The 18,025-nt window shown below is 34.5% G+C and overlaps 3 protein-coding genes across 12 annotated transcripts in view; 2 read left to right on the forward strand and 1 right to left on the reverse strand.

Moving 5' to 3' along the window:
* Nucleotides 1–1,631: 1,631 nt before the first annotated feature.
* LOC126871178 (elongation of very long chain fatty acids protein-like) lies at nt 1,632–8,317 on the forward strand. The gene is made up of 5 exons (XM_050629668.1): nt 1,632–2,396; nt 2,471–2,661; nt 2,724–2,804; nt 3,048–3,231; nt 3,576–8,317. The coding sequence occupies exons 1-5, from the start codon at nt 2,336–2,338 to the stop codon at nt 3,896–3,898; spliced, it is 840 nt and encodes a 279-aa protein (XP_050485625.1). The 5' UTR covers nt 1,632–2,335; the 3' UTR covers nt 3,899–8,317.
* A 681-nt stretch (nt 8,318–8,998) lies between these two features.
* On the forward strand, nt 8,999–12,562 carry LOC126871174 (elongation of very long chain fatty acids protein-like). Its single transcript, XM_050629663.1, has 7 exons — nt 8,999–9,347; nt 9,554–9,647; nt 10,006–10,196; nt 10,289–10,378; nt 10,464–10,520; nt 10,802–11,044; nt 11,128–12,562. The coding sequence occupies exons 2-7, from the start codon at nt 9,587–9,589 to the stop codon at nt 11,284–11,286; spliced, it is 801 nt and encodes a 266-aa protein (XP_050485620.1). The 5' UTR covers nt 8,999–9,347; nt 9,554–9,586; the 3' UTR covers nt 11,287–12,562.
* Nucleotides 12,563–14,356: 1,794 nt separating this feature from the next.
* Nucleotides 14,357–18,025, reverse strand: part of LOC126871170 (elongation of very long chain fatty acids protein AAEL008004-like) — a 50,439-nt gene continuing 46,770 nt past the window's right edge. For all 10 annotated transcript variants that reach the window (XM_050629650.1, XM_050629651.1, XM_050629657.1 and 7 more), the window contains 5 exons: nt 17,172–17,288; nt 16,828–17,099; nt 16,561–16,744; nt 16,027–16,142; nt 14,357–15,904 (listed from right to left, as the gene is read on the reverse strand). In XM_050629650.1, coding sequence (XP_050485607.1) covers nt 15,659–15,904; nt 16,027–16,142; nt 16,561–16,744; nt 16,828–17,099; nt 17,172–17,268 — 915 coding nt within the window. In that variant the 5' untranslated portion in view covers nt 17,269–17,288 and the 3' untranslated portion in view covers nt 14,357–15,658. The remainder of the gene's footprint in view (nt 15,905–16,026; nt 16,143–16,560; nt 16,745–16,827; nt 17,100–17,171; nt 17,289–18,025) is intronic.

The following is an 18,025-nucleotide window of genomic DNA, read 5'->3' on the forward strand; positions in this document are numbered from 1 at the left end:
TAATACCAATTAAACCACGTTTGAAATAAACAAAACACGTATTGAAGGCCAGCGGATCTTCGATTATACGCTGGTCAATGTCCTTTTGTCGTTAAGGGTCACGACCATCGGACCCACGGGACCTCTTCATCCGTTTCACTTCAACGTTACACACGTGTCAATGACGAATCGATTACTTGCAAGATCTGCTCAATTCTATAATTCTTCAATTAATTGTTTCTAATACATACATGTCTATAATAATTCTAACAAATTCGTTTCCAAGTTCAATTAGTTACAACGAAGTAATATTTGCATATTAATATTCCATACCTTCATTGGGCGTTTTTCATCTTCGATTTTAAAAAGCGCTTTGATCATCGAAAGTAACAATTCCAGTGCTTTAATGCATAGAAGCACATTCACGAGAGTAGAGTGTAGTATTTGAAAAATAAATTCGAAACAAAGAGCTCCACTTTCAGTCTGCTTGGTCACGCAAGGCCACGATTATCGATTCTTTATGCACTTAATTAGTAAATGAAATGGATTACGTATAAGAGATTTCCATAGGCGATGTTTTATCATAATTTTCAATAATCATCTTTATCGTCAATGTTCTAGACACGATTCTCGTTGAAAAATTTCATGCGAAATTATATTAGATAAACATCGAAAGCAGCATACAGTATACATAACGCGAATACTCTATCGGTTAAAGAAGTATTATACAGGTAGAAAAGCCTTTCGTAAAAGCAACTGACACAGAGATAAGTTTTTTTCTGTTACTCGCAAATAGCTTAATTTCTCAATTTCCTTTCAATACGTCAATCAAACAAACTAAAAATGTAAAAATAAATGAATTATCGAATGAATATTAATTATTTTTAAAATTTTAATTGATTAATTTAGTTTTAATTATTTCGTTGACGTCTAAACAGAAACTCGTTCCATTAAGGAGGAAAAACTCCAGAAACACTTGTATAATATTCAACTATGTCGTAGTATTGTTACAGCATAATTTCTTGTCTTACTAGATTTTTTAGAACAGGCACCAATATTATAAAGTAGTTCGTTATGCAGTTAACAAATCTCCTTGTTGTATGAAAATGTCAGATGTTTGTTATAAGATTAAAGACATACGGGCTTTATTAATTTGTTTATAAAATTTCCACTCATAATCTTTCGCTTATGTATCGTAAATCTCCATTTTTATGATTCAATGATTGTAAAACGGAGTGATTGGTTGCAGTTATTGTAAATATAAAAAGAGAGGTTATTATTGCAAAATAATACAAAATTGCACAGCTGCGATCATTTTTGCATACCGCGTTCCGGAAGTCTGACACGATTGCAGCAATTTGATAATGTGCTTATATACCAGTCCCAACATTCTCCCCACAGAACAATTATGCATATTTGATTGCATTTCGTGCTGGCTATCAAATAAATGATCGAGCTTTTTTTGTTTTCGTAATGTCAAGGGAAAAAGTACATCTAAAAAAACATCAAACAATGACCTATTTTGAATATTTGCATTAATATTTTCAATTTTTATTCTTTTCTAATTGTCGTACGCGTAGTTTGAATAGAACAGTAAATAAGAATGAGAAGGTCGAAAGTCATTAAATGCGTGTGACAGAATGATATACAACGCCTTAAATTCGAGTTTCTTTGAAATACCCATAGAATCAGGGAATATTAAATTAAACCTTTCTACGATCTGATATCTTTTCGTAGGGACATGGAATAGAAAATTAAGCGCCTTCAGCTTGAAGGTCGTACACCCTCGAAGAAAGGGGACAAAAAATTGTCTCGAAACGGCGTTATGTGTTTTCAGGGGCTGGCTATTTGGTTTCGACTCCAGCGTTTAATTAAAATACAATGACTATACGATTCGATAATGTTTTTGACGGGGGAAATTGCTTTCATCAGTCTACTTGTATTTTGCGCGGGGTTTAGTCGGATTGGAAGACTCTGGGTAGTGACTTAAACAATTAATCGAAAGCCATTGTTAGTAACTTTTTACCTTCGAAAAATTCAATACGTTACACCTTTTAACATTTTTGTGTGTGTGTGTGTGTGTGTTTTCTTCCTTTCGTTTATTTTTATTTCTTGTTCCTTTCGTTTCACTGCGTTGCCAATGATTCACAAAACTCGATAGCAGGCATAGGAAAACTGGATGATTTAAAAGCTAACAAACGTTTAGGAAGTATCTGCTCAGAAAGAGGAATTAGGTTTGATTTTTTTATCAAGGTTAGTTGAACCAACTTTATCATTTCGGGATTTCACTTCGATCTTATGAAGTTTTTGTGAGAGACGTTAGTTGGAATCCCATCTATTATTTAGTGATAGCAATATGGCGACGTTGATACGACGAATCTATCAAGGGTACCGCTACATTAACGAGGAACTAACAGGTACTGGGACGCGAATCTGTTGCACGCAAGTCAAAGATGCAAGTAGTCATGTGAATGTTTTCTGTTTCCGGAAGATCCTCGCACGCAAGACTATTTCCTCATCGGATCACCATGGGGATGCTTTAGTATAGTAGCGTTTTATCTATACTTCGTGCACGTCCTGGGACCCAACATTATGGCAAAGAGAAAACCGTTTAATCTGAATAGAATCCTACAGATATATAACCTAATACAGATAGTATCGTGCGCATATATATTTTATAAGGTAAACGAGTATACATTTCTTTTAAATATGAAAATATAATAAGTGTCTAAATGTAATTATAGGCATTGGAACTAGCTTGGTTGTTCCATTATAACTTCTACTGTGAACCAGTAGATTATTCGGATGATCCTCGCGCGGTCGAGGTACCTACATCGTATATTTCCTTTATATCCTAATTACTAGACTGCGAAAGTTTATGCGAATTCATATTTTTATGAACATAAAAAAGTGTAAATATTGTAACAAGTACTTTCTATGTTTTATATATTCATTTTATGTTCACAGCGTTAAACTTTCTGTAAATGCATAAACCCCCAGTCTATTAATTACGATCTGTTCTCATCAGGATATCAAAGATTGAACTACTTGAATTACTTGAATCGCAGATAACTAAGATCGTTTGGGCGTACTTTCTAATGAAGCTCCTCGACTTACTGGACACGGCCTTCTTTATTCTTCGAAAAAAGCAACAGCAAGTGTCGTTTCTTCATGTTTATCATCACACGGGCATGGCTCTTGGTAGCTGGGCAGCTACCAAGTTTTTGCCCGGCGGTCACATTACCTTTTTAGGTAAGTAATATAATTTCACTCGTTCGGTTTTAACTTCCTACAATATCATATATTAAAGAATATTTTTCATACCGGTCTTTCTATCGTAGAACTTGGCACATGTGTTGGGTATTAATTATCATGAAATTGTTTCCATAATTTTGTGATTTTTAGTTCACGACCAACGTTCTTTAGTTCAACGACGACATATATTGTATTGACAATTGGATATTGAATAGTGTATTTACCTTTGTCGTTTTACGTTTAAGGGAATCATTCGTGACAATGTGTCTCTACATAAAGTGATAACGTTTGTAAGTGTATATTTATATTTATTTATTAAATAAATAAATTTATTGTCACAGGTACTTTAAATTCTTTCGTTCATATGGTGATGTACACTCACTATCTGGCTACATCGTTGCGAATAAGCAAACCCTGGTGGAAGAAATATGTGACACAACTGCAGCTCACTCAATTCTGTTTGATAACGATCCACTTTGTAATGTTAGCCTGGGTGGAAGATTGTGGTTTCCCGAAGTGGACGGCGGCGGTGATGATTCCTCAGAATCTCTTCATGTTGATGATGTTCGGCGACTTTTACTACAAGTCATACATCAAAATGCGGAAGATCCGCGAAAACGGCATCTCGTCGGACGTTTCGAACGGAAAGTTAAAGAGTCAATAGCTACGTCCTGTGCGCCCGGAACGGTTTAACGTTACTTCGTGTTTCCGACGCGCGAGACGACCCATCAAGTACTGGCGCGAGGAATACTTCTTTCTTTATGAGACAATAGCAATTTAGCGCTTCATACTTTAGACTTTAGACACTTATTAACACCTAATATCTCATGCGTGTCGACGAAATCCGAACAACGAAAGGACAGACATAAATGACAATTTAAAAGTTCAATTTGAATTGATCTGTCAAAGGTAAGGTTTACCTTATTATAAGAAGATTTGATGAAAGTCATTCGAGTTCTAAAGCATGTTTTCATATGCACGCAAATGCAGAATCTTTTCGTTGTATGGTTCACGGAACGCTTATTCTCGGTCTCATCTTTGTATTTAAGTCACTCATCATCTTCTTTACTTACTTCGTTAATTATTCGCAAAAGAGAGCATTTAGCTCCAATGACCTTGACCTTGAGATCTGTTGTGGAGGAGACGCTACCTGAGTAACATGCACTTTGTCCGAGGCGTAGAACGCTTATGGTTCGAGCAAAGTTTGATTAAGTTAGACTTTTTTTGGAGGGCTTTGACCGGCAGCTACCCATAAAATCTAATCTAACCATACCTTACTAGGATTAATTACTAGAATACTTCATTAGGATAGCAAATACTATGCAAATGAATATGAAATTTAATTTGTAACTGGTTATATTGGAGTATATATAATCTAACAAGTACCATTTTCTTTTTGTCATAGTTTTCGACTCACTATCGTCCTTAAACTCGGGCAAAGTGCACGTTACTTACAGCCATCCACTCTACAACATATCCGAAATTGAAATTCAAGAAAAACGAAAAAAAAAAGATGAAAAAATTAAATTCGACAAGATTGGAGTTGAGGTCCCTTTTGTGCATAATTGCCCTTACTTCTACCAATCCATGACGATTGCAGCGCAAGTTTTAGCAAATATATGCGTAATTCATATTACTATCATCTTTCCTGTTGGACAGTACAACAGAGATAAGTCATCGATGATATGACGTTTACGCTGGAAGCAAATTATTTGTCACACAGAAACAATAAAATAATAAGTCTGTTCCATGACGATCGCGTAACGCGCGTGTTATAAATAATCAATTACTTTACTTCTATTTTACTTCGAATCGATCAATATTGCCTTGTAAATAAATAATCGAAGCTTGTACAAAAAAAAAAGGAGGAAGAGAAGATAACGCAACGTAAAAGTGTTCAACAGTTTTCGAGGATGCACAAACACACTCAAGGACATTTGAGGTTGCACAAGGTCGCACAAGGTCTCCTGCGCAATGGTCTGATTTTGAACATAATACGTACATGTATACATAATATAAACACAATAAGTGTTTGAAGTGAAAATAATACATTACGTCAAATGATTTTGCAAATTTATTTCAGTAACCATCTGTATCATTTGATTAGAGTTCTACATTATTCGACTTCCATGTCACTCGAGTACTACATTTGTTTCTAAATCACAATACCATCTATCTTAAATAATTATAATTGACTAAAGTTCGGGGTATTTGGAACAACTCGATTCGATCGTCCTTAATTGCTGCCTTTCGCGAGCATAACGTAACATTTGAGAATCACGTGCCATAGAGTAAATCGCGTTATGTCTACTCATAAATAACTTCATTCGAATCACGAATCGATAATCAATCATGCAACATTCTGTTCTTTTAAAAGTAACGATCGAAATTTCCCCCTGGCCATTTTCTAACAGGACGTGATCACGCGTTTTTCTCTAATCTATGTAACATCTTAACCTATTTAACGAAATATAGAAACCAACAAAAAAATGAGTGCGAAGCTGAGTTAGGATCCAGTCGAAAAAGTCAACCTACTTTTGTGACACGTGAATGGATGGTCCAGGCGAAAGGTAAAACAAGTCGAGAAAACGGTCAGAAAAAAAGGACTCGAGAAGCTGGTTGGCAAGCGGGTGCCGTTATATCCTTCGGTCCAAATGACCAGTAATTTCATTTTCGCTCCTTCAATCTCGATGCATTATGTTTCTTTGGTTGCATAATGATTAATGATGAATAACAATTTTCCATTCTTCAATCGTCTCCATTTTATACAGTTATCTTCGTTATTACTCTTGTATGTACCTATAGAAAGATTGTAAAAATTCCTAGAGTCTACGAACTTCTCTTCTTCAGGCAGCAGCAGCAGGCAGGTCTGATTTACAATATTGTGGATAACTGTTACATTAGAAAGTGATGTGACTTCATTATATGTATCGTTAAAACTTGAATTCTAATTCTAATTATTATTTTATTTAGTATTCTATTGGGTTATTCTATAAGCAGGTAATATATATAATATATAACATAATTATATAATTGGTAAATAAAAATGCATGCACTTTCTACTAAATATCTGCAGGAATATTAAGACTTATAGCCGGTACTATGAGTGTTTTTCAATGATCAACGAAACACCGTACGTTTCTGGGACGCGAGGAGCGCGTTAAAGGGAAAATAGGACAATGACACGGTAAAAGTGACAAATATGAAATACATACGTTCTGAACGCTTTAAAGCGTACTCTGATGTTTTAATACGTGATTTAATTACTAATTATTAATTTTAATGTCATTTTTAATTATCATACGTTATGATATATCTATATTGTAATGTATATTAAAATGTGCTATAATATATTAGATACAATTCAATTGTATTTAATATTATTAATTTAATTATTAATTTTATCTTGTAACGTTTATTTAGTATAACTGTGTTATAAAATCGATCTATATATCGTATCAATGATTTCAACGAAAACTTCAGTGCATGCAAATCGAATTGCCATTGAACTCAATTTTTTCGCGCGTGTCTCAATCAAGTTATTGATATTGTTGCGAAGAATTCCGGTCAGGAACATACTTTTGCAAAACCTCTGTTCGTTTAACCCCGTTTCGCGAACTTCTTCTATATTTCGAATTGTCCCGTCGGTTTACTTCGTTGTACCTGTGCTAAAAATGTCCTTCCGAGACGCTTATAATGGTTTTGTTTGTGAAGTAACTGCAAGTGTATTCGCGGCATTGGTCGGATCGTCATTGCTCCCATCCAAAGAAACGTTTTGGATCACAATTTACGAGACATCAACGCGTACCTGAGGTTAACTATTAAAGGATCCATTTACGACCACGTGATTTCTAATAGTAAAACCTACTGAAGGCGTGTACACCGTTACCGTTTGTTCTACTTGCAATTTTACTACCTCCACGAAGAAGGGGAATTCTAAAAATGGATTTCAAACATATTTCGCAGAGAATTAAGAAAAAGTTATGCTAATCGTTTCTTTCATAGGCAAATATTGATTAACAAAGTGACTATGGTGGTTAAAGTACGAAAAAGTGGCGATAATAACTAGCTTAACGAAAGATACACAGCTCGATCGTTTGTAATCAAATTACTAAACTTCACTGTTTGATCGACGATACGAAACGTCGGGTTTCGATGCAAATATTTAACTGTCGCTTGCCCCTCCGCTGTGCGTCACCTAATTGCATCAAGTCTATAAAGAGTTTAACAGGGCAAATATGTTCTCACACTCCAAGTTATTTTCTTCGTGACGTCTCTTTATTCCGGTCAAACAAGTCGTTCATCAATTTTGCAAATAGTCGTGCCGCAAACGAATGTGTAATTCTTATTATTTTTTACTCGTATATAATATTACGAGCCTGTCTCGTTGTTTGTACTATTTACGAATTCTGCACGTGTACGATGGTTTGTTACTATCATACAGGGTATCCCGCGATACTTCACATCCTATAAGCAAATTTATGAGAAAAATGTTATGTAGGCCCAGGCTTTGAAACATTTTATTAAAAAGCTATAACGGAATATGAAATAATAACGAATTGGTGTTTCGTCTACACACCATAGGAATACATTGTTGACATCTATTCGATATATGTTTACAGAGACTGTAATGATATGTTTACTTGCTGACGTCGTTGATTTAGTCAATCAGTCTGACAATGACTAAATGATCATTACTCTCAACATTAGATAGGTCGAGGATGATCAATTCTTTGTAGCCCAAAATCACCAGATATCACGCCAATAGATATTTGCTTGTGCGAAACTGCGAAAGAAAAAGTTTATCAAGCACAAATTAATTAGTAGAAAGGATTCGTGATTAATTTGCCGTAATTAGGGAAAATTAATAAGAAATTAGTAATGAAATAAATTCTATTTCTCGCAGATGCCAGTTTTCCATTCATTATAGCGTGCAACATTTTGAAATGAAATTATAACGAAAATCTATCTAACGATAATCTATCCTTATGTGATATCGAACGAGAAGGCAGTTCGTTGTCATTTCTTATTTTTGTTATAGTATTTTAATAAAGCATTTAAGAATCTAAGTTTATATGTATAACATTTCTTTCTTATTTTTCCTTACAGGATATGTTGGTAAAGTTTAGCTGGGTAAAACTGAGATACTCTGTGCATTTGCTACGTGTAAAAGTTTGAATAGCAATCTTTCCTTCAACTTCAATAATGACAGATATAACATTGGCAAAGTATATTTAACTGACCATAATTAAATCAAAGATAGTATTAGGACACCTATAGGGGATCGAAAATCATAGTGGTGTAAATGAAAATTTCGAGAATTTAGATTTAGTTAGAATATTTAAACTCTTAAAAGTATCATCCATTTAACTTTAATTTTATTCATCAACGTATTCACGTATCACATACCTCAATCGAATCACGAATTTTCATGGCATGATGTACGTAATCATACTGTAGAGTATTAAATACAAGATATTGTATAGGATACAAGAAGTATTAGTATAGTCTAATTTCTTAAAAAACGAATGCAACGAATAAATATCTTAATACCGGTGGCGTGGGAATGTACGTAAATCAAATAGAAAATTCTTTAACATAAATATTCATCCGTTTGCTGTTAATATTTAGTAGTTTCACCTATGATCAAGGAGTTACGCTTCCTTTGTCAATTTTAAAATATAATTTCCAAGTGGTCGTTTAATCGATCAATAAGAAATTCAGTAAATAAGAGTTCAGTAGTGACGTGCTTCTCAGGTCTCGTTATAATTCATTTTTACATGCATCACGACCTAGTCTTTTACCCCTTCTTCTTTTGCCGATCTGCTTCCCCCATCGAGCGGTTCGAGTTTCAATTTTACAGGGTATTCGAATCTTGTGGAGGGGCAGACGAAGAAGATCGAGGTTTTGGTCCTCCTAGTGGCCAGTTTGCCCGACAGATGATCAGTTTTTGGTTCGCGGCTTCTCCTTCAACATCTGCTCCTCTCGAGAAAAGGCTATTCGAGGGACTTCGAAAGGTTCACAAACAGAAAACAAGCACGGGGGCGGAAGTGAGTTTCGACGCTTCTCCGACCGAACAGAGAGAGAATCCGGTCTAATCTTGAGGATTTGAGGTGATGTCTTATTCTACTTACGTACTGGAAACGCGTGAAGTTTGACTTATTAATCGAAAAATTTACGAATGACATTTTACGATACTGAAAAAGTTGGTTAAGTTTCGTTATGTGTTTCCATTCAAGTTTGTCTAAATTTTCATTTTTAACCGTTCACTGATTTCTCTCTTTTTTTCTAAGAAACAATCTTTTTGTTCGTTTTACAGTTGATTTGAAAGAAGATAGGAGAATTAGTCAGCATGTCGAACATAATTCGTTTGGTAGTCAACAACTACAATGAAATCTTGGAGGCTAACAAAGGTAATTGCGTGAACATCGTTCAACAGGAAGATAATGTCAAGCTGGATGTCCAAAAGTTCGCTCTTGCGAATAGAGCTCTTTCTTTTCACGTCACGTCAATCAGCTTTATTCACTAAAGTCAAAGTAACCTACTTTATGAATAATACGGGAAACACTCAACTTTTCTTTAATATTTCAAATCAATAGCGATGCTAATTGATGCAAATTCTATGTAAAAGCGACGAAAAGGTCTCGATGCGCTTTGTATGTAAAAAAGAATTAAAATAGGAAATAGACAAAATGTTTTTACTACAAAAATACTACAGTGATCACTGAAAAATAGTCTAAGGTATTCGATTAAACCGTGTTTTTTTTTTAGAAATAATGGTAGATTCCTGGCCAATGATGAGCTCCCCTGGACCTATGCTGTGCATCGTTGGAACCTACTTAGCGTTCGTTTTAAAAGTTGGACCGAAAATGATGGAAAAGAGGCCGGCATTTCAATTGAAAAACGTGCTGATTCTTTACAACGCGATCCAAGTGCTTTTCAGTATCTGGTTGACGCATAAAGTAAGATTCATTAGAACAACTAATAAATTCAAATTATTTCAATTCCTAATTTCACCTGTTTTGGTAATCATTTCTTTTGTGACTTTTAATAGGCTTTCGAACCCGGTGTTGCATCCCTCATGCTCTCACCTAAATGTAATAACGCGAATCGGCCACCTACGGATTTGGAAATTCAAACCACGGTGGGTTTGCCATAAAAATACATAAATAGCTGTAGTGTCCAATTTGTTAATTGCATGGTGTAATAATAAGTTTTATGTGAAATAGGTGACAAAAGCTGCCTGGTGGTATTTCATCGCGAAAATAGTCGAACTACTCGATACAGTGAGTTCAATATAATCAGTTATAAAAGCGTAATTATTTAATACAGTAGAACTCCATTTTTCTGAACTCGCCAGGGAACAAACAATTCACATAACTGGATTTCACCCATTTTCCTCGCTATTCATTACTTTTTGTTCATGCAGTAGATTCAATCAACAAGGCTATAATCGATCATCAATTAAATTAACGATGATTTCGTTCGGACAGTCAATAGTTCAGATAAATAATACTCTACTTTGTATACGCGAATACAATTTTTCAATTTTTCTATCACCTCAAAGGTATTCTTCGTTCTCCGAAAAAAACAAAACCAAGTGACTTTTCTACACGTGTACCACCATACGCTAACCGCGATATTCTCATGGTGCTATCTGAAATTTCTCCCCGGAGAGCAAGGTGCGCTAATTGGTTTCTTGAATACCTTCGTGCACATTGTCATGTACTCGTACTACCTGATAGCAGCTCTTGGCCCGCAATACAAGAAATACTTGTGGTGGAAGAAATACATGACCTGGATTCAGCTGGTAAATATCTTCACCAAACAACGCATCGACGCTTTCTTCCGAACTTAATACCTACACTAACCGTGTTTTCTTCGCTGCGCCAGGTGCAGTTCTTCCTGATGCTCGGCTACCAACTGATGATTCTCGCGATGGATTGCAAGGTACCAAGGGCTCTTACGTATTTCTTTATCGCCAACACGATAATCTTCATCTACTTGTTCGGCAACTTTTATCGAAAATCCTACACGAAAAAGCAAGTTTAATATCTTCTAAAATCATCAATGTGACGCCTTCGTCAATCGAAATGGTGAATGAACGAAAATCGGAAACCATCCGACCTAAAGATGAAAACTTAAAAAAGAAAAAAAAGAAAACTTAAAAGGAAAAAGAAGTTCATTAACGCAAGAAAGTCGAATAAAAGGAATAAAGAGACGGAGCAAAGGTCGTATATGAGAACATAATAGAACGACAAAAGACCGGAAGAAAGCAGTTCTAATTAAGAAAAGGATTTGAATTCAAGGTCCGTTCGATTGGAGCGATTTCGATGAATCTAATTTGAAATTCCAATAAATAACGAGCTCCGTTCGGGATCTAGGCCAATAGGTCCAATGAGCATACGATGTCTCAGGAAAGATACCGAGACGATTCGTCAGAAGCTGGAGAAAGTACAACGAAATCTTGACTGAACCCAAATCCCCGGGGGCGATCTCTGTAAAACTAGGTGGACTATGATTCAGGAAAAAGTTGAACAGAAAAGGCACTGTATCTTCTCTAGACGACTGTCACACGTGAGCATCGAAGAACGGTAATTGCTTTCTCCTCGGAAAGCAAGACCTTGCGTTTACCGCTCCTGTTTCAACTCTTAATCGATTGACTCTTCGATGAATTCCTATCTGGAGGAACTCATCACAAATAGTATATTTCTGAAATTATTTTTTATTTTCTCTTTCTTCTTATTCCTAAGATTTGATGATCTTTTAAATTAATTTTTAAATTAAATAGCTTTTGCCTTCTCGACTTCGTGTCGCAACTCTGTACGATATTTGGCTTTCATTGAAATCGTTTCATTTTAACTCGGATGGATAAGCTGTCCTATGAAAAATCCTTTTTTATATAAGAATGTTGGCTAAGATTAATTTCCATTTTGCATTTTGTGAATCAGTTTCGTAACTACAGTCACGCGATATTGACAAACGATTTCAAAATCATGTATCTAGAAATAGCAATAGCATTATTTACCGTATTTATATATACGTAACTACGATTAGACGCGTCACAATATTATAGACTATTCGATATATCATGAGACACCGAAGAAAAAATATTTTGTTGATTCGTTCGAAAACGCGAACAGTCATTTACTTGTGTTTTGAACGAATCAACGAATTTTAAACGCATATCTGTCACGCCTGATGCAACAGTGTGCAACATAAGCAGAAATGTTGCCGTTAATCATGGCATATGTTAATATTCTGCATAGTTATAGAAGTCGATCGCAATTAAGACATGTAAATACAAAATGTTATTATTTATTCACAACTTTTTAGACGTGTTGACAAAAGGAGGATCTCAATACAGCTTGTAAATTTTAATGCAACGTTCGAAATATGTTTTGGATTTTTCTATCTTTAAAAATAATGTTCAATGGAAATGTATATGAATTTGATCTATTATGATGCAAATCACGATCGCGAAACGGCACTGCAGCAACTAAAAGTAATCAAGAAACGTAAATTGTATTTAAGATAAAAATCTTCGGACAATTCTTTCTTTCTTTCGAAGATTCGGACAGTTTATAAATTTTTAAATGTCTATCTTAATATAAGAGGTAATCCCTAAAGAGTCATTTTAAAAAGAGATCTTTACATGAAGTTGTATTAAAATTCAACGAGTCAAAGTTAGATCTCTCTTCTTGTGACGTCTACTTTCATTCTTCTTTTCCTTTTCTTTCATTTCCCACATAAATCATTGCCGTTAACAGTAACTAAGTAACAGATTCTAATATTCTTGCAAACAGAATTTAATAAAGTTGGCCAATAAGTAGTTTGTCTTTCATAAATGTGTTTCTTTTTTTAACACTTTATGCAGCTAATGATAATTAATATTATTTCTTTATGTAGACACAGTAAGTAGCAAAATATAAAGAAAATTCTTCGTAATCACGAATATAAACAAATCATCGTTATGATTGATTTTCTCGCATGTATAATTAGGAAAGTATCGTGATTCAATATTTATGTTCAAATATAGCTTGCAAAGCGTGCTGCACATTGTGGAAAAAATAAATAACAGCTGTCTTACAATATATCTAAATGTAATTGTAAACTGTAAAATTCAGTGAAATTTAACGATTAATTTCCACTAATTAAAAATGAGGTTTCTGCAACGAGGCTGGTACGAAGCGAACTTAAAGCCATTTTCTTTGTCTTCGTTGCTTCATTATTAATCTTTATTCTTGTTAATACTTAAATATGTATTATGTGACTCGCAAAATAATTCCTAGTCCTAATAGTAATTCTAAGTCCGCACAAACTTTTTCCTTAACTTTTTATACTCCAACAAATATCTTCGACGTTTCAGTCATTGGAGTTGTGCTAATAAGCAACCATAAATCCACTCTTCTTTTAATTATTTCATGTTAAAAAATTCTTGAAAGATCGTGTTTATTCTTCAAATTACACTCATTTATAACTACGGGATAAACATTCCTTTCAATTTAAATAATAAAGATTTGAGCAAAGCGCGTAACAAAAGACCGACATGTCTGACGTAATTCGCATTTTTTCCTAGAATTTTACAGACTACACCATGACAAATTGATTCTGAAAGAGTGGTTCTCTAAAATTTGTAGACAAAAAAACGGGACAAGTTATGATGCTTGAACAGGTATGAAGCTGGAATTCGGGAGATTTCAGATTTATTTTCAGAGATACACTGCGTTTCTCCTTGAGAATTATTTCGTACTTGTTCGTTTGCGGGTGAAAAAGTCCACTGGATCCCTCACTGTTTTTGTGAAACGGTACGTTGATTCATCGACGGTAATCAATATAAAATTTTGATTATTTACTCGACCTGAATGTATTTGCAGCTTATACTTATTTGATGCCCTTTATGAAACTCTACATCGTAAAATGGAATGTATAAAATACTTTGGATTAATTAATAATTACGTAGAAGATCGAAGAAGTTGGCAGCCTTGTTAAAACATCGTGCCGTTTAAATGACCATCATAAGGCTCATTATTCGATAATACTATCTAGATAGTCTTAATCTGTTAATAGACTGACGATTGAAATGATTGAAATTATACTAACATTAAAACCAACCAGTCAATTTCATTCCCGTTGTAATATATTGTAAGTCTACATACTTCAGAAGAACGATCTGTTCTTTTATTTATCTAATACTGTCTAATTGGGCACGAAAACTAAAAATTAGTCCGATGAAGCTGTATTTTCAAATTCTTTAAAGTACGTGAATACTCACATTCATTTTCTAGTTAAGTCGTAATGATATAATTCAAGAATAAATTCTTTTTAAGCGGATCGTCAAACGATTAGTTAGAATATTTTCTATATTAATCTATAAAATATTATATTAATGTAAGGTAAATTCGGGAGATACGCCACCCTTTTTGATTAAGGCTCAATAACAAATATGGCTTCATATTGATTAAAACGATTAATTTTTTTATTGCAATAATACGCTTATATACTATGAAAAGCAAAAGCATTTCTCAATTTTTCTTATGCAGAATTCATAAAAATTACAAAAAGTGATACGTTGCTAAAATGGCAGCTCTCCTACATCTTAAAGATGTCACATGCACTAATTCCTGTTCCTTAAATTCTTTTTCTGTGTTTACTAGTTGATAAGAAGCTACTAAATAGTAAAATAGGTCTTGTCTCCATTACGCTTGTAACAAGCATCGCGTAATGTCTCACATATATAAAATTTTTAAGTAATTTTTTGTACACTTATCGCTTTAATGATTCACAGACACAGACCTGTACATTGAGAGTCGAGCAGGTACTAACGTATTTTTTCATGCACACAAGCAGGGTTACGACAAGACGCAACATATACAATTCTCTTTCTCCGATTAGAAGATATTACAAGTATGGCGTTTTTCTTCTGAATTTACCTTGTGTAACTTCAATTAAAACTCTCGCGCGTCTTTCCCCTTTCTGATCAATTCCTATCGCTAGTAATTATTCCACATTCTTGAATGGTTATAATTGACGCATGCAGTTAAAGACTTCGTAGATGGCAGTCTGTCCGCAAACGATCAAGGAGAAACGATCGATTTTATGCGCAAATATACACTTCTTCCCCATTATCGCCAACAGACGCGACATGAATCAAAGAAAATAAGTTTTTCCGATTTTCCTAGGGAATTTTCAAGAAATTTTCGTGGTTGTAAAATTCAGCTCCTATTGTTCATGGAACCATTGAAGTTGAAGGATCAAAAGCACAGTCACTGTGAATGTAAATCCATTCAAACATCCCATAGTCGTTTCATCGACCAATCGTAGATGATCCACTTTTAACGCGTTGAAGCCAACGGCAACGAGCGAATATTCTGGTCGATTTTTCTTCTTCTCGTTGCTTGTTTCTTACTCATGGATTTCTAGACTAGTCCGTTTTCCTTTTTCCATTTTGCGTGTTTCCATTTGCCACTTTCTTCGCGACTCTATTCTCTTTGCCCTCTATCGATTTCGAATAGTTTTCGTTATACTTATACGCGTTGCTGTAGAAATCGGCGAACAAGAAGTAGAAGAACATCGCGTTTGGCAGAATTATGATGAGCGACCATTTTGGGTAGTCACAGTCGTAAATGAGCAATTGGCAGCTGTGCAGAAACGCCAAGCAGAATTGACCCTGTTTAACATAATGAGAAGTGTCTATTGCATTTATCTATATGAATGAAACCATGGTATTTACGGCTATTTAGAAAACTCAGAGTAAACATGAAAAATAACGCATAGAGGAAAGATGTTCACCATTTGGAGAGTCGTGATGTATTTCTTCCACCATAGATATTTCTGGTACTGAGGTAGTAGTGCAGCTAGCAAGTAGTACGTGTACATGATAATGTGCACAAAACTATTAACAACGCCTGGAAGAGAACGATCTGGCCGTAATTAAGTGAAGAATGAGAATGTAATGTTTTAATATTAATTAGTTCGAGATCGGTACTCAGACATTAAGTTGCGCAATACCTTTCCATTAGTTCGGATCTGAGGATCTATCAAGTAATAAACCAACTAAAATTATAAAAGGCAAAAAAAAATATATATTAACTTGAAACATTATATTTTTAAAAACAGTCGCTCGGTTGGAAACTGAATTGTAAATTGTTTGAGGTATAAAATAATCGCTGATTCTAAAATCGAGTAAAAAATGAGTATTTATAGCCAGAGCTGTCGATTTAATGAAATGCAAATTAATTACAACTGCAGAAACCATTTAACTATTAGCGACAATTTTGTTAATATACACCGATTTCCAATGTATTAAGGAAACGTAAACTTTACCTATAAATGTGCCATGTCCACCCGGATAATATTTGGTAGCGCCCCAAGAGGCCATCGGCATTACAGTGTGATGATACAAATGGAGGAATGTGATTTGGCTCTCTTTCTTTCTTAGAACGAAGAATATTGTGTCTAGAAGTTCCGACAGCTTCGCCAAAAAATAAATATATACGCCTCTGGCGACCTACGATAAATTTATATTTAGTTAAAGTTGAAAAGTAAAATACGTAATAAGAGTCAACTGGAAATTAGAAATGGTAATAATACTCTAAGTGCGTCTGGTGAGTTAGAATAGTCAACAGGTTGACACTTCCAACTGTACTTTCGAAGCCAAGCTGCGTCCAGACCTTCGTAAAATAGCCAAAAGCTGAGGAGAACTTGCAGGAAGTTGTAGAAGACTAGAATTTTCTTTAATTGGTATGGTTTTCTGTGCTCCATATGTCTCGGACCCCAAGATAGGATGAAATACAAATAACCGATTATAATACTAGCACCAGGTACGGGTGATGGTATGAGGAACCAATCTCTTGTCCGAGGATCTAAAAGAGGAAATTAATATACAACAGGAGAATCAAAGAAAATAATCATTGAAAAAAGATATTATTTCTTACCCGATAGATCGTGAAACACATAGTGATAAAATCGAACCACTGAGTTGTTGTAGATATTTGACATCCTATCGATGTGAGGTGCGCTGCTCATATTCATTGGAAGCTCGACTAAAACAACTGAAAATATAACAATTGTTTCATAAGATTGTGTAAGATTTCAAATATTATTTTGTTCTTTTATTAGAAACAAAAGCTGACCCTTTCATGCACAGTGTATATACACTGCAATATATTATAGTAAGTTATTAATATATATAATATATATAATATATTTGTTTATATATGTGTAAAACTGACGTCATGTTTTAGTACATTATGTCTTCTTTAGAAAACCATTCGGAAAAATGTGTTTCTACTATTAACAATTAAATTAAAAACTGCGATAAAAATGAAAAATTACGGTGACAATGTATATCTAGAAATTGCTATCATCTATCGTAGTTGAAGCATCAAAGTAAAAGAATAAAGAAGAAGAAAAATTAATATCTAAATAATGATAATTAGCTTTAACCACAATATGTAGCAGCAATCAATTTTAGTTTTTGAGTTGTTTACTTCATTTCGTGATATCTAGTTGCGCAAGCAGATCGATCGATTGCACAAATCTACATTCTCCCTCGTAATCTACATATGAACCGGTTCCGATCCTATATTGCACGTTTCGGTGCATGATGGAAAAGAAGAGAAAACAGTGGCACGCTCGATTTCGCAGTCATTAATGACAATATTTAAACTGTTCGCCCAATAGCAATATTCCACCATATAGATAAATATCGTGCTATTTTTTGCTACCTTATTTTTTTCCACTTCTAGCTCATAGACATTGCTGTTCATACAGGAATTACAGGCAAGAT

The sequence above is a fragment of the Bombus huntii genome, chromosome 11 (assembly GCF_024542735.1).
Source record: "Bombus huntii isolate Logan2020A chromosome 11, iyBomHunt1.1, whole genome shotgun sequence".
Taxonomy (NCBI): Eukaryota; Metazoa; Arthropoda; class Insecta; order Hymenoptera; family Apidae; genus Bombus; species Bombus huntii.

What these genes read in the sequence shown, in the direction of transcription:
- LOC126871174 (XM_050629663.1), top strand. Translation starts at nt 9,587, where the DNA reads ATGTCGAACATAATTCGTTTGGTAGTCAACAACTACAATGAAATCTTG. An exon ending in ATTTGGAAATTCAAACCACG is followed by an intron (nt 10,379 to 10,463) that starts GTGGGTTTGCCA and finishes TATGTGAAATAG; the next exon opens with GTGACAAAAGCTGCCTGGTG. An exon ending in ACATGACCTGGATTCAGCTG is followed by an intron (nt 11,045 to 11,127) that starts GTAAATATCTTC and finishes TCGCTGCGCCAG; the next exon opens with GTGCAGTTCTTCCTGATGCT.
- LOC126871178 (XM_050629668.1), top strand. Translation starts at nt 2,336, where the DNA reads ATGGCGACGTTGATACGACGAATCTATCAAGGGTACCGCTACATTAAC. An exon ending in CATTAACGAGGAACTAACAG is followed by an intron (nt 2,397 to 2,470) that starts GTACTGGGACGC and finishes TGTTTCCGGAAG; the next exon opens with ATCCTCGCACGCAAGACTAT. An exon ending in ATGATCCTCGCGCGGTCGAG is followed by an intron (nt 2,805 to 3,047) that starts GTACCTACATCG and finishes CTTGAATCGCAG; the next exon opens with ATAACTAAGATCGTTTGGGC.